We start from the raw sequence: 16,454 nt of genomic DNA, 5'->3' as shown, positions 1-16,454 counted from the left end.
AATTCAGGTATTTGGCTGTGCTAACACTTACTATAAAATGAAATGTTTGTCTATTATATATACATAGTATGAAGACAGTCTCAATGCCAAAATTCCTGACAAATTTTGGTTAAATCTGTACATTTTCTTGAATTGCTCCTTACCCTGTCACCGGTGGCTATTAATGCATCTTTCCCATCTGGTTTGTGAAGTATCATCACAGTGCCTACTCAATCCTTTACAATACCCAGTACACACTGCTCCAAGTGTGAAAGATTTTTATATACATGCCATGTGTACAGACTTATACACACACATGTTCTATATCAGCAACAAATGCTGTAGTTGAGATCAGTGGCACATATAACCATTAATTAATTAATATTTTTCTTTCCCGCAATATATTCACCTTTTGGCTTAGTTTCCTTGTATCTTTGGTAGAAGGCAGGAAAATCTGAGTAATTCCGATTTATTTGAAGGGTAAGAAATGAAGCTAAGTATTTTGTTTGTCTGACCCTTAGAGCAAAATCAAGGTACATATTTAAGGAAGTGACAAGTACAAAGCAGTTTTTACAAAAGCAGTTCAGAAAGTTCCAACTCTTCTCCAGGTAGTTTCAGGTTCTCATCAAAAGGAAATCCCTGAGACACTTCATATCCTTTCACTAATGAATCAGGAATCATCCTAGAAAAGGCAACTCAGTCAGTGCAGAGGGAAGGCTGAAGCCATGACAACCTTTGATAACATACTTTACCAAGTGTTTGTCAATATTATACTAAGAGAACAGCTGAGGCAATATCATCATACCATGGAGTTTCATACAAAAACTAGGAAGATCAGTCAGAACACAATTATTAAGCCAAATTTATTTCACTCCCCTTCTAAAAGTTAACTCCTAAATGGGGGACACAAAATCCACCAGGACAACTCCCTTCTGCTCCATGGCATCTTTAATTCAGGGAACTAGGGACTGTGTGCTTCTCTCCTCTTGCCTCAAAGAGGCAACTTCTGGTTGTAGAGATGGTGCATATTGTTCAGGGGTTTTTTGTTTTTATCATTTAACTGCCCAAATTCTGGTTTTCACTGACCCAGGCTCACTTTCTGTGTGAACAGCTTTAGTACCACCCTCAGTGCAGGGTAAGGTTAGCTGTTAGCAGCTGTATTAAGCAGGGGCTTCCTAAGACTATTCTTTAAATAGCAGGGGGTAGGGAATGGTAAGGAAAAAACAACACACTAATTTAGCAGTCAAGCTCATGATAATAACTACCCCCATGAGATTTTCATGTTTAAAGAATATGGTCGTAATGCCACCTCTAGCTAATATCCAGCTCCCTATCTAATTTGGGTGGGGGGCAGGTGGGAGGAGACAAGCAGCAAACTTATCTTGTTAGCAGAAACAAAACAAAAACATGATCCTCTTCTCAGAGTACACAAGCTATACCAAGTCCTCTCACCAAGAGGACATGAGCATTTCTGCAGGGATAAAAGGCCAAGCTCTCATAGGCAGCACAGGGCAGAGCAGAGCAAAGGAGTCACTAAATTCTTATAGTGCAGGAGTCTGGTTTCAATATGAGAATGCAATTTTTTAATGAACCTTCATAATAAATGCCCTTCTAACAATTCAATGAAAATATCACTATACTTCCTGCAATAACTGTCTTGATTTGTTTTACATTTTACTTGGAAACACATATTTAAAAGATTCTTTCATCAATCTTATATAACTTTTAGGCTGATTAGGGATAAGGTATACCACAATCAACTTTTTACTCACCCTTTTACTCTTTCTATCTATGTACACTCTGCCTACTCCCCTGTGCCACCATCTACCACAAGAATAATGAGACTGACCTTTTTAATTGTGGCACAGCAAAAGGACCTGAGTCAGAATTCTGGCTCTGCCACTTATTGGATAGTATGGCCTTGTTTAAGTCACTGATTCAGCTTTTTCAGCCAGAGAATGGGAATAGTATCACCTACCTTGCAGGATTGTGAGAACTAGAGATACGAAAAGTTCCTAGTGTAGCACAAAATCATTATCATTACTATCAGCTTCATGCAAAAAAAAAAATACCTAAAATCCAAAACTGGCAAAAAAATATTTATGTGACAAATATTTTTAAAGAAAGATACACAAGTCAATCTCATAAGTTTATGAAAACCCTGTCACCTGCTTTATTTCTAGAGAGGGGTAAAGGGAGAAGAGGAAATATTCACTTGAATTTGAGGGGCAGCTAAATTGGAAGCAACAGTAGCAACAATTTTAAGCCTCTAAGGTTACTCTGATCCATAAGGGAATGCTGAAATTTCCTTGTTTGGAGATTTAAGAGTTTAATTTTCCCCTAAAGCGAGATCATCCACTCTGGCTGGGATAAAAGAATAAAGAACAAACTCAGTAGCACCAAATGGGGTTTAACACAGAAAATAGGGCCAGGTTTCACCTTTCAAATGCAAAATTTTACATTAAAATATGTTTATAAATCATAATGTTTTTACTCCTGATTCAATCCTTCTCCTTCCCCTAGAAGGAGCCCCAGAAACCTGAAGAGCATGTGCATTACTGACCAGATATACAATCAGCTGCCCGTTCCAAAATGGAATCTGATTACAAATGGACTGGCCTAGCTCAGGGCTGCCCTCAGTGATGGGAAGCAGTATCTATGCTCTCAGGGAGAATGGATACTGAGGATGCCACCAGTCAAAAAGTCGAATGCTGTGCACTGGGTCCAGGATGACTTGCACACCCTGTTCACTGCGCAGTTTCCGACCTCCACGGACAGGAGAATCTTGAAACACCAGTCTCACTCGATGATGCCGCATGTCCGTGCTCACATTGATAGTAAACTGGGAGGGAAAAATAAATTCAGTACTCAAATTAAACAACCTTGTTTTCCTATGACTCACTCTAAAATGAGACAATCTAGAAAACTGACATGAACTAGGCCACAAAATAATCTCTAAGTTATACCGACAGCACTATACTATCTTTTTTTGCAAAGATATTAAAAATTAAGGGTGATTTTTATAAGTTTTTCTTAGCTTCATATATTTAAACTGTGCTAAAGAAAGCCTCTCAAATGGCTGAACAAATTAGGACACATGCACATAGACTACCTTAATGACAATTTAAAAAAATTGGATTAGAGCTATAAGAGATGACTTGAAGGGATTCTGATGAGATATTATTGAGCAAGTTAAGCAAGATGCATGAAACTGATCTGATCACATTGTTTTGGAAAATAAACCACAAAATCTCTAAATGTTTATGTATACGTAAATCTGTATAGAATTCTAAGAGTAGGAAGTATGTGGAGTATAATAAGTATATAAATGTCATTAATGTGGCTTAATGAGAGATGCCTACAATAAAAACAGATATATGACAGAATCTCAATTATACAAAATTATTTAAGAGAGTGGGTGTATACATGTATTGAATATATATTAACAGATACATTAAAGAACAGTTCCCCAAAAGTTAACTGCAGTTATAGGATAGCGGAAGTCTAAGTCACCTTCACTGTTCTCAATGTGTTTATGTATTATTTAAATTCTTCACATGAAGTATGAATTATTTATGTTACCATTAAAAAAAGAATAAAGCTATTTTCAATGTGGAGGGGGAAACATCTCTGAACATAAGCTTAAAATACAGAGAAGATAAATTACATGAACTCTCCAGTTGCCAATCCAGTTAAAAATGTTAAAAACATGGAAAATACACCAGAAGCATATTTGTTGTTTACTAATCTAATCCTTAGCTAAAATCTAATTCTTAGCTAAACCTTGAATAGTCAGAGCATCACACAAAAGACAGAGCTGGTAACCCTACATTTTAATATTCCATATATGATACCACATGCATGCCTCAGGTCCTGACATACAGTGTTCATGTATAAGCTTCATCATTAACCTTAACAGGATAATGTTTCTCAAACATTAATGAACACTACACAGGAGATGCAAAAACATTCTGTTCACTATAGAGAAGGAAACAGAAGTAAAATATTCTCAGACATAATTAACTTCACAAATATGTCTATTCCTAGTATACAAGTCTGCTTTCAGATTCTGTTTAAAATTATTCTTGAAAGATTTCTTCCTCAATGGTTAAATTTACAAATTTCTTTCAAACCCTAAGTATAGTGAGTCTATGAAAGAGCTGAGGATGACATCCTGTCTCCACTTACCAGGGTAAATATCATTCCCATGACAATTGGAATAAAGATGAAATTGAGGGTGGTGACCTGCAGTAGGCAGCAGTCCTGGTCTGGGTTGGTATGAACATCTTCGTACTGAATGGGAGGCTGCAATCCTCCCATACACTTGCTCTTTAATCTAGGGGACTGAAGAGAATTAAGAATTACTCTAATGGGTTAGAGGAAATGTTTATGGCTCTAAGACTCCACCAATGAAAATGGTATGGCTTAACTAAAGCTGCTGAGATCCATTTTTCTGTTATCTCTTCTCTCTTTAATATACGTATCAGTTTCTATACAGATCAAGGAAAATCTGACCTTTGAAAGACATGGAAACACATTTGGATGAGAAATGTGACAGTGGGTGCTTCATTTAGATGGTGTTTCCTACCATCTGGCAAGACATGGAAACTTATAGCTCTATCAGAGGCCCTCCAATGTTTGAGAGATCACAAATTCCTTGTGACTTGTCAGACTCCAAAGAACATCTGCTGCACAAAAAGGGATGGAAGCAGAAGTGGTCATCTAATTCCAGGCATCATAAAACAAGAGTCACAACTCTCAGAGCTAGAGGAAATCTTAGCATTCACTTTCCTGCAGCAGCTCTGGTCTTAGCTTGTATACACTGTAAAGATTGCCCCTCAGTTCCCTCCCAAAAAGGTGCTATGGTGGACTTTCTACCAACATCTAATGGATATCATAGATTGTGGACATCTTATTAAAAGCAAATGATCAGAGCCAAAATTCATCCCTAGAACCGTGTTTTTGAAAAATCAATGTAAAAATATGATTTACTTTAAATACAAACTTATCTGGAACACACTTGTCATCAAGTGAGGGATAACTGTAATTCTATTTGTAATGTGTCACCTCAGTGAGATACTAAGTATGGGAGACAGATGGAGGAAATGAGGCTGCTGAGGACAAGAAGTAAAGACATGCAGAACAGATCCTCACTGTAGCCAAGATCTCAGGTACAGTCCAAGAAAAAGGCAGAGATAAAGGTGCAATAGTATCTACTCTTCTTATAAATAGACTCTTGGCAGTCCCTCTCCCCATGGCTTGCCCAAACTGCCTCAGATATAAAACCATATGAAGTATTGTTGTTTACAATACATTTGCTTTGAAAAACAAAAAAATTCTTAGTCAAATAACCTCAGTACATTGTTATAACAAGTTTTTCCCTTTCCCACTTTTAAAGTCTTCAAATATATAGAAAAGTTAACAAAACCATGCAATAAACTCCTGTATACCCTTTACCACTGGATATTTTGCCACGTTTGTTTTCTCTCTCCCTCACCTCTCATTTTATATATATTCACATATTAAGGAAAAAAACACATGAACTCTTGGGGTAGGGGAGGCAAAGCCATTTGAAAGTAACACTGGCATTCCACCCTTATTCAACATGAATAAAGATACATATATAACCTCAGTAACATTATCACACCTAAGAAAATTAACAATAATTTCATATAATCTAATATCCAGGGCATACTCAAATTTCTTTAATTGTACCAAAAATGTCTTTTATTGCTCTTTGTTCATTAATTCAGGATCCACTCAAGGTTTACTCTTTGCATTAAGCTATTAAATCTTTGTGCCTCTTTCATAGAAAACAGTTTTCTTTTATTTTTATGACATTATATGTTTTAATGTGTATTATCTGATTTTAATGAGGCAATTTTATGTCTAGTAAAATTAGAGTAAGATATTACCTGAAAAGCAAAGAGATGATAAAAGCACACACCTGCTTTTTGAACTTGAAGTTGAATTCCCACATTGGCTCCTGTCTGTTCCCAACAATCTTTCTGCACCAGAAAAGTAAGCACTGTAAGAAAATAAAAATAACCTTTCTGTTTGCTAGCTCTAAAGCCAGCCACGGTCCCAATGCTGAGATTTTTACTTTGGCACGGATAGAAATCCCCACCTCCCCCGCACCACCACTACAATTTGACACTGGTGCAACATGAAAAGAGACAATCCCAAGGCTATTCAGTAAAGAGAAGAGGTACCAATATAAGTCAACCTCAGATGCTACTGAGGTCAACCCCTATTGTTCTCATCTTTAAAGACAGAAACATGGTCTCTAGAGACTGGGGCATTATCTGATTCAGCAGGCCACTCCTCTATATTAAAATATAAGGGCAGCCAGTAGCCACCAGACAAGATGATAACAAAGCCATAAGGCAGGCAGAGACAGCCAGCCCTGTACGTAATAGGAGCAAACCACTCAGGACCTTCTGGGAGCAGACAGCCGGTATGGAAACTACAGAGGTGAGCTGAATTCAGTCTAGAGTAAGCCCCTCAAGGAAAGTCAGGCTACAGCTAGGGTTAACACAAGAAGTTAAGTACCTCCCAGGGGATAAGGGGTGGGTCGTCCGCCGTGCCAGCTGTCCTGCCCTTCAGACATGCCCTGTAGGTCCTGCTGTTCCATCAAAAATAATGGGCTTGGCTTTAAGGGGCAAACACTTCTGCTGCCAACACAACGGCTCCAGTGTCCCACACAAGCTATGCTACTGAAAAGAGAGAGAGGGAGAATCAAATACGAAAAGGTGGAGTCCAGGAACATGGGACAACTTCCCTTAGGCATGCTGGCAACTTCCTGAATGCCATGCGATGTGGTTATACTAGCAAGGCCATGCATGGGACACCTGCCACTGCAGGTCCCACATCCTCTTCAGAAGATCTCTAACAACAGGTACAAAAGCAGCAGACAGGTGGCCTAGCCTTCCTGTCTGGATTAAGACCTTAGTTATCACCACCTTGACTTTTAGCCACTTAAAAGTCACTTTTTTAGTCCACTTAAAAAACTTAATATACAATTATAAGAATATGAAGACATGGGTATTTTAGATTTAGGCAGTAGCACTTGCATTGTGCACTGGAGCCGCGAGGATGTGTCAAGCATGAGGAGTTTGCCCAATGCTGCTCTGCTCCCAACAATTGATTCACCCCTAGCATGGTTAGCTTTGGGATGATCCCCACCTCACCTGACAAGATCAAATGTTTTTTGGGGGAGAAAAACTATAAATGTGAAATGATACACTGTCCACTCATATTACAAGGAGAAGGAATGAAATTCTACTCACCCAGCATTCTAATCCTGCCCTAAATCCATCAGCTAGTGTGACATTAAATTGGCTCAGCCAATGGCCCTGACCACCTCAGTTTGCAACCCTGGGGGGAACCATGATGATCTTGAATCAACAGTACCCTTTTAATCAATATGTATCAGGTAGAATGTTATCACACTAGAGCTGAACTAGGGGAAAAGAATCATTATGTAACATCCAAAGCATAAAAACAAAACAGAAGAGAATAGGAAGTGCTATAGAACACCAGACTTTGGGTAGGAACAGAGTAATAAAAATTATTAACAAACGCAAAAGATACAAAATTTAGACAATAGTATTAGTTGAATGAGAAAAAGGCCGAGACATCAACTTGCCTAAATAATCATATATGCTATACTAGTCTAGCTTGGCAAAGATGTGTTCACTAGGTATTTCATTATGGCAGAAAAAAGGAGAGAATGGACCGAAGGCTTATAGACCTACTTACAAATCAGAAGAATGCCAGAACCTTGAATACAATGTACAAATATAAACTACTGGGGAAATTCCAAGATATAAGGAATGGCCTAGAACACAGTAAGAATTTTAGAGGGCTAAAGTCTATGAGTGGAAGTACCTTATAGTCTCTGAAACAACCCACCCCTGAGCCTGGCAATAGTGGGCACTTTGCAAATGCTGAAGAAGTCCACACCAGAATCTTTTAAGGTTAACAAGAAAGTGGAAATCCAGATGTCAAGGTCACATTAGAAAAAGAAAATTAGTAAGTCGTTTTATATCTTTGTATCATGATTTAAAGCACCTTTTAAGAATTATAGTTTACATCTACCATTTGAGTTGTGTTCTTCCTAGCCCAAACCATCAAACCATCTAAACCATCTAAAGTGGCCCAGTGTATAAGGCATGAAAATAAATTAAAATAAAGAGAATAAGGAATATGCTAAAAGCACAAGAAAGCTTTAAGGTAAAGATAACATGAGCCAACCCAGCACAGCAGGAATGTCTTGGAGAAGAGATACCCATGAGCCCTGAAAGTTTACATTAGTCCCTTAGCAGCCTGGTACTTATGGCCCTAGACCACCCCATCAAGGAAGCTGGAAACAAGCCATGATAACAGGCCCATTATACAAGAGTCCATTTGTTAAATCCCAACACTAATTGTCACTTACTTTGGAATTCTTTAATGTGCTAGGAGTGCTTTCTGGAATGGCTGGATTCTTGGAGATTCGAGCAGCAAATGGCTCATACATATGGTACAGAGATCGGATCACACATGCCCGGAGACAGCGCAGCTTCTCCATTGACTCTGGTCGCAGGCGCAAAGGCAGAGAGGCATCCAGCGTGTAGTGCCTAAAACATGACACATTACTCCTACCAATAAGTGACCTCTCTCTTCTGCTCTAGGCCAGTCTCCTAGGACTCCTGGGCTCAGTACAAATTTTACTATACTATTCCACTGGCCAGTAGTTAGTTTGTCCCTAGTGCTCTCACATACACACACACAAATCACTATCTCCTTCACTTCTTAGCTACTTTTGCGTCTCTTCTATGCAAAACCCAATATACCTTGTAATCCTGCACTCCTTTATTCATTTAAAAATTTTAAATCCTCACTATTTCACTTTAAAAAAGGGGCAAGTCTCTGACTTTATACCAGTACAATATACTTCAGCTGCTCAAAAAGAACCTGCACTGGGGAAGATCCACCAAGTTCTCTTGTCACATGTCTCAGAAAGTTCTCTACTCCCTGATACCTCACCATCCCCTTCCACCACATTCTTACTGACGATTTACAATCTTCACTACACTTCTAACCCTGCATCAAAAGTCAGCCCTCTTACTAATCACATCATTCACTCCCTCTTCACCACTACAACTATACACAGAGCAGCATAACTACAAAGACTATATGATACTTCAAGATGACTAGCAAATCTAAGAAACAACAAATCCAGTTGCAAAGATAAACAGATGGGCATCTATAACTTTTGAAAATTCTAGCTAAGATAAACCACTGAAGAAAAGTGGGTAACCATAGGGAAGACAATTACCAGATGAATTAATAATATCAATTTTAAATTAAAGAGGAGCTCAAGGAATTCAAAGCTAGGTTCATGCCCAGGCATGCAGTAGAGAAAGTGAAAAGAGGTCACCATCCAGAGAGTAGCTCCAAATCAAAAACAACAAGAAATAAGCTACACAGATAACACAGTGAGCTCTCTGTGGTCGCACCTTCGGTACAACCTGGTCCAAAAGGCAGCAGTGCAAGTGACAGTCCAGGCATTCTTACAAATCAGGGAAAAATTCACAATGTCCTCAGGACGGATATAGGAGGCCAGTAAGAGCCAAATATCCATGGGATACTCTTCTCCTCCAGCCCCATCCAGATCTTCTGAAACAGAAAAAAGAACTATAACTTTTGATCTTCTATTATATGCACATATAAAGATCCCCAATCATTTCAATTCTCCCAGGGCTTGCACAGTTAAGAAAATGGTTTAAATAGGTCCAAGGAAGCCTCTCAAACTCATCATTTCCTGCTTATTCTAGCTGCTGAAAACTTTTGTTTCCTGTTGCCCAAGTGAATAGGTCTTGTTCTTAAGGCCTTTATTTAACCACTATTTACATACTATTTTGAAGTTTTCAAAGTACCTTTGCATACATTATATCATTCAACTATAATAATTTTTCAGTGGAAATAAGGAAAATATTATTGTGTCCATTTTACTATAAGAAAACAGAACGTTGCACGTATTCAAGGTAAACAGAACCCAGTTTTCTCCAAAGTCCAGCTTTTCACTATAAATTCTGCCCTTGATTTCCCTTGCAGTCCCCATCCACCAAACATTTTCTTCAATTCAGTCACTTAAAAAATAAAACTGATTTTAAGATGGTATGAGGAAACCTCAAAGTACAAACTAAATAAAAAAAAACAAGTAAGTTAGTGTATTTTCATTACTCAGTAATTGCCTTAGATATGTGTCTTCTGGTTTCTTCTTGTTTCATTGTCAGCTTGATCTACAATTCTGGCCACAAGCATCCAGTGTTCAAGGATACCCTGTGATGATGTATCCCCACCTCTTCCTCCTTCAGACCTCATTAGGGTTAATTCTCTTGACCCTGAGGTCCACTATACATGTCAGGTTCAAATAAAAATTCACACTCCACAGAGATACCAGAATCTGGGCTAACCATAATCTTTAATTGAGACTTAGTTATATAGCTATCCAAAACACAGCTTTTTTCTTTCTGTTTCCTGAGCAAAAAGCCCCTACAACTACCTCCCTGAAGCTGCCTCTGCTTTTCTAGCTGCTTCGTGCAGCCCTATGACTCAATCAGGTTCTTGCATTAGGTTCTTCATAACAGAGACCAATGCTTCTAAAACAACATCGTCTTTTTTGGTTCTTATGCTTCTTGATATCTCCAGTAACCATTTAAGGCTCAGCCTACCACATTTGGGGCCCCCTTCTCCCACATTAAATCTCTCTCTAAAAGAGAAGGCAAACAACTATCAGAATTTCCTCCACTGAGACCCACGAGGACTTTCACAAAGCAGAGTACTATTAAAAATTTTCTGTTTTTAGGGACAAAACTCAGTAATTATAAAAATTGCCAATGTTTTACACACAATTATTAAGAAATTTCAAAACGTAGGAAATGGAATCAGTAAAGGAAAGCTTCATGGAGATAAGTTATGAAGGACAAAAAATTTGATATTCATAGGTTAAGGGGAAAAGTATTCCAAGTGAAATAAACAGTTAACATGAAGCCTGGATATTTAAAAAAACAAAACACATGTGAGGGCAATAAAGAGACAAGTCTAACAAGATTTTGATGATATTAAGAAATTACTGTTGGGCTTCCTTGGTGGCACAGTGGTTAAGAATCCACCTGCCAATACAGGCCACACGGGTTTGAGCCCTGGTCCGGGAAGATCCCACATGCTGCAGAGCAACTAAGCACGTGTGCCACAACTATTGAGCCTGTGCTCTACAGCCTACAAGCCACAGCTACCGAACCCGCGTGCCACAACTACTGAAGCCGGCGCGCCTAGAGCCCATGCTCCTCAACAAGAGAAGCCACCACAGTGAGAAGCCTGCGCACCTCAATGAAGTATAATCCCCACTTGCTGCAACTAGAGAAAGCCCACGCGCAGCAACGAAGACCCAACACAGCCAAAAATAAATAAATAAATTTAAAAAATAATAATAAAGTAGCTTAAAAAAAAAAGGAAATTACTAACTTTTTTAGATGTGATAATTTTTTAAGAGCATTTATCTTTTGGTGATAACTACCAGAATATTTACAGATATAAAAATGGAATATCTGGAAATTGTTTCAAAATAATCAAGTGTGTATGGTGTGTGTGTGTGTGTGTGTGTGTGTGTGTGTGTGTGTGTGTGTGTGTGTGTGTGTGTGTGTGTGTGTGTGTGTGTGTGTGTGTGTGTGTATGTTGAGGTGGGGGTGAGGGGGTAGTGGCTGAAACAAAAGTGACCATGAGTTGATAACTGAAGCTATGTAATAGCCACATTGGATTCATTACACTATTCTCTCTTCTTTTGTATATGTTTCATTTTTAAAAAGCTAGAAGAAAAAAGAGGGGGAAAAAAAAGACCAGTTTGATGAGAATGAAGGACCCTAATGGGGGTAAAGTGCAGCAAGGAAGTAAAAGATGAATTATAGCTAAGAGTTTGTAAACCACAAATCATGTATCTGATAAGTGACTGGTCTCCTGAATACATAAGAATTCTTACAACTCAGTAATATAAAGATAACCTAATGTAAAAATGAGTGAAGAATTTGAATAGACATTTCTCCAAAGAAGATACACGAAAGGCCAATAAGCACATAAAAGATGCTCAACATCATTAGCATGCAAATCAAAACCATGAGATACCACTTCACATCAACTAGAATGCCTATAGTTTAAAAAGTTAGACAATAACAAGTGTTGAGGAGGATGTGGAGAAACTGTAACTCTCATTCACTGCTGGTGGGAATATAAAATGGAAACTTCATAAAAAACTTGGCAGTTCTGCAAAAAGTTAAACATAGTTACCATGTGATCCAGCAATTTCACTCCTACCTGACAAAAATGAAAATATATGTTCACACAAAAACTTGTCCATGAGTGTTCATAGTAGCATTATTTATGACAGTCAAAGAAAAAGCAATAAAAAGGAATAAAGTACTGATATATGCTACAATATGGATGAACCTTGAAAGCATTATGTTAAGTCAAAGAAGCCAGATGCAAAAGACCACATATTATATGATTTTGTTTATATGAAATGTCCGGAATAGGCAAATCTATAAGGACAGAAAGTAGATTGGTGGTTGCCTGGGAGAAGGGATGGGTGGGAGAGAGTGTTGGGAGGGAATGAGGAATGATACTAATAGATTTGAGTTGATAGAAATGTTCTAAACTTAGATCATGTTGATGGCTACACAACTCTCTTGCACTGCTGGTGGGAATGTGAATTGGTACAGCCACTATGGAGAACAGTATGGAGATTCCTTAAAAAACTACAAATAGAACTACCATATGACCCAGCAATCCCACTACTGGGCATATACCCTGAGAAAACCATAATTCAAAAAGAGTCATGTACCAAAATGTTCATTGCAGCTCTATTTACAATAGCCAAGAGATGGAAGCAACCTAAGTGTCCATCATTGGATGAATGGATAAAGATGATGTGGCACATATATACAATGGAATATTACTCAGCCATAAAAAGTAACGAAATTGAGTTATTTGTAGTGAGGTGGATGGACCTAGAGTCTGTCATTCAGAGTGAAGTAAGTCAGAAAGAGAAAGACAAATACCGTATGCTAACATATATGGAATCTAAGAGGAAAAAAAATGTCATGAAGAACCTAGGGGTAAGACGGGAATAAAGACACAGACCTACTAGAGAATGGACTTGAGGATGTGGGGAGGGGGAAGGGTAAGCTGTGACAAAGTGAGAGAGTGGCATGGACATATATACACTAGCAAACGTAAAACAGATAGCTAGTGGGAAGCAGCCGCATAGCACAGGGAGATCAGCTCGGGTGCTTTGTGACCACCTAGAGGGGTGGGATAGGGAGGGTGGGAGGGAGGGAGACGCAAGAGGGAAGAGATATGGGAACATATGTATATGTATAACTGATTCACTTTGTTATAAAGCAGAAACGAACACACCATTGTAAAGCAATTATACTCCAATAAAGATGTTAAAAAAAAAAAAACTCTGAGAACATACTAAAACTACTGCATTGTACACTTTAAAGAGATGAATTTTATCTCAATAAAGATGTTTTTAAAGTCTGTAAGCTCTTCTGTGGAATGTGCTCAAAACCAAGAAGGAAAATCAAGAGAAATATCTAATACAATGATGATGATGAGTAGGGATTTAAAGCAAGAAATTAAGGAACAAAGAAGTGTGAGGAATGTCTATTAACATTCTTGGTTCCGGAAAAGAGTGGTATCACTGACAATAATTGGTATAACTTCAAAGCAAAGTCATCTCATTAATTTATTGATTATTTCAATATATTTTAACATATGCAAAAGTCTGTCATCTGATTCTCAAGTATAGGTGAAAGTTCTCAGAGATCTGAGACCAAAAATACACATATCATTTATTACATTAGTTTCCTCCTAACTCTAGCTGATCATCAGAACCACTTTAGCTTTAAGAATTCCGGGCTCTACCCCAAGAGTCTGATTCCTTAAGTCTGGAGCAAACCAGTGAATGATGCATTGGCACATTGTATACCATTAGTTTACCTTTCTTTGTTTCATTTGTGTAAGTTTTATTGCCACTAATACATAAACATCACACATTTCTCTATTTCCTACAGTACCTACTAGACACAAAGCAGGCATTAACAATTGCAGAGCACTTAAAAGTCCACGATAATAATCTAACTTTCGCTGAAGTGAAATTGGTTATATACAATCCACATACTTGGGAGAGAGAACATTTTTGTCACAACTCTGCTTCCTTACACATTCAGAAATCCAGAAATGCAAAGGCTTTTTGTTTTCCTGTTGCTACATGGATTTTACCTGATAATGATATGTTCTCAATGAATGGCTACTACTGTTACCAATCTCCTTTCCTCTCAACTTTAGATATAAGTAGAAAGCCCTGGTATATTGAAGTCCTGTCCCACTAGAAAGATCCAAACTCTGGTTCTCCACTGGTATCACCTCTTGTGCTACTGACAAAGTGACAGCTTCAAGTTATCACCACAGATAGGACTAATAATCCAAAAGAGAGCGAGCCCTGTACCTTTGTGCCTCTTGCTTTTCTTTTTTCTGGAGGCAGTTCTCTCATGGATGCTTTCCTCCTGGGCATCAATCTCATCACTGCTGTCAATGATGTCACAGGGCTCACCAGCCCCAGAGAAAGCTTCTACTGCAGGAACCTGGGAGGCTTCCAAGCCACAAAGAGATTTTACTAGAAGAAAATAAGAAGAGAATGAGATGGCAGAGTACCATGGCTTAGGCAGGATATCAGCATCCATAAGGAAAAGAAAAAAGAAAAAAAAAGCAAAAGCTGTGTGAGAGTCTGCTAAAGGAAGCTGAGAATCTTTAAAAAAAAAAAATAGCATTTTAAACACAAAAAATTGGAAAGTAATGAGCAAACTGACTCCAAAGTTGCAGAAACTGCTTAAGACCTGAAGAAAAAGGGAGTGAATTATTCTCCACTATAAACCCTTCAGGGTAAAAGCAAAAGGTGAATGCTATTTTCATTTGCATAAATTCTGAGGAGCAGTGTTTGAGAGGAATTAAACCCAATTTAACCTTATTCCTGGGCTGGAGACAGTACATATCATGAAAACACAAGCTTCACGGACCCCTGAGTAAGAAGCTTGAAAGTAAGAGAAGCATGAGAAAAGGAAAAGAATACTTCAAGGTTATTACACAAAGAAGCAAACAGCAGAGTTAAGTGGAGAATATATGTGAACAACAGGAATAAGATTAATAACCAGGAAGAAAGCTGTGGAAACCAAAGAAGAGTACACAAAGGTTTTTTTTGTTTGTTTTTTTATGGGAAGACAGAAATAAAATATTTCTGCTACAGAAACTGCTACTGCTCTTGACTAATGCTTCCCCTCCCCTGAATATATGAGTAACCATCGAGGAGAGCAAACATGTTTACAGGAAGATGCCTAAAGGATTGCAAGAAAAACACTGAGGCAGAATCCCAGGAAAATAAAGCACCTAGTTCTCTCTTCACTGAGTCTGAAAAGACTCGTCGGAAGCCTACCTTCCTGCTGAACAGCATTGGCGACGGCTTTCTTGACCCTTCCAGACCTCACGACGGCCGGATCCGAGTTGGCATAATCCGCCACAGTCACTGAAACACAGCACCAAACCTCAAAGGAGGAGGCCTTCTCTCCTCAGCTTCCTCCCCACCAAGATCTCCTGCTCACTCCAAGTCCCCAGTCCAGCCGCCCTCCCGTCGCAGGCAGGCGAGCACTCGCCTCGGTGCTGTCCAGCCCCCTCCCTGCTTCCAGCCCCAAGCCTTTCAACGCCCCCGCCCTCGCCCACCTCGCCCAGAGCAGGCGTCTTGGGCCCGGAACTTGAGTCGCTTTCCTCTCTTGGGCATGGCGACTGTGCCGGGGCGAGGCCGGGTTAGCGGGCCAGGATCCCGGGCCATGTTTCAGGCCAGAGAGCGGGAAGCAGGAGCCAAAGGCCAGCTCTGCCCGGCTCCGCGGCCATCCCGCTCCAGGACCGCAGCTCTCGCGAGGCTTAGGACAGGGCTCCGCGTCGCACTGGAGGCCAACCCCCCTCTTCAGAAACCAATCACCACCTGGTCTAAGGCAGTACGTCATCACCCAGCGCCTAAGGATCAACCTGCATCTGGTTCCCTAAGGGTAGCTGGCCGTTCTGGGCAGTGTGGGTTTTTTATCATACGTCTTGCAAGGTGATTTGGTGTCTCAGACCCGAAACCCACAACCCCGTTGATTAGAGCTGAGTTTACATTATGGTCTCCCCGATTTTTCTGCTACTGCCTCTGTCCACACTCCAGGTTCTCTTCAGCATCCCAAAAGCACATCTATTGTCATCTTCGTGCTCCATCTCTCAGGCCACGTAGACATAGTCCAACATGGGTCTAAAAGAGTCTTAACTCTAATTTCTTATACAAAAGCTGTAAATTTCTGAATTCTCAAAGTTGGGGGAGGGGTTCTTAAAAGTTTATTAAT

General features: G+C 39.3%; 1 protein-coding gene across 4 annotated transcripts; it reads right to left on the bottom strand.

Moving 5' to 3' along the window:
• Positions 1 to 2,124: 2,124 nt before the first annotated feature.
• On the bottom strand, positions 2,125 to 15,966 carry TMEM183A (transmembrane protein 183A). 4 transcript variants are annotated; one of them, XM_082833384.1, is made up of 8 exons: positions 15,799 to 15,966; positions 15,515 to 15,604; positions 14,534 to 14,701; positions 9,483 to 9,642; positions 8,420 to 8,600; positions 5,927 to 6,007; positions 4,168 to 4,323; positions 2,125 to 2,821 (listed from the first exon to the last, which is right to left on the bottom strand). In XM_082833384.1, exons 1-8 carry the CDS (start codon positions 15,905 to 15,907, stop codon positions 2,636 to 2,638), a joined length of 1,131 nt encoding a protein of 376 aa, XP_082689510.1. In that variant the 5' UTR covers positions 15,908 to 15,966; the 3' UTR covers positions 2,125 to 2,635. The 4 variants fall into 4 exon arrangements, with proteins under 4 accessions (XP_082689510.1, XP_082689512.1, XP_082689511.1 ...); XM_082833386.1 differs by having other exon boundaries at positions 4,168 to 4,315; XM_082833385.1 differs by having other exon boundaries at positions 9,483 to 9,639.
• Between the last annotated feature and the right edge of the window lie 488 nt (positions 15,967 to 16,454).

This window comes from Leucopleurus acutus, assembly GCF_964270905.1.
Source record: "Leucopleurus acutus genome assembly, chromosome: 2".
NCBI classification, from domain to species: Eukaryota; Metazoa; Chordata; class Mammalia; order Artiodactyla; family Delphinidae; genus Leucopleurus; species Leucopleurus acutus.
The sequence above is the reverse complement of the archived record's forward strand: the minus strand, read 5'-3'. Positions and strand labels throughout refer to the sequence as shown.

Bases quoted from the DNA above. Each gene is read 5' to 3' on its own strand.
- TMEM183A (XM_082833384.1), bottom strand. From the start codon at position 15,907: ATGGCCCGGGATCCTGGCCCGCTAACCCGGCCTCGCCCCGGCACAGTC. The intron at 8,601-9,482 runs GTGCGACCACAG...GTCATGTTTTAG, and splicing joins TGGACCAGGTTGTACCGAAG to GCACTACACGCTGGATGCCT. The intron at 6,008-8,419 runs GTAAGTGACAAT...ATTTTCTTACAG, and splicing joins GCACATTAAAGAATTCCAAA to TGCTTACTTTTCTGGTGCAG.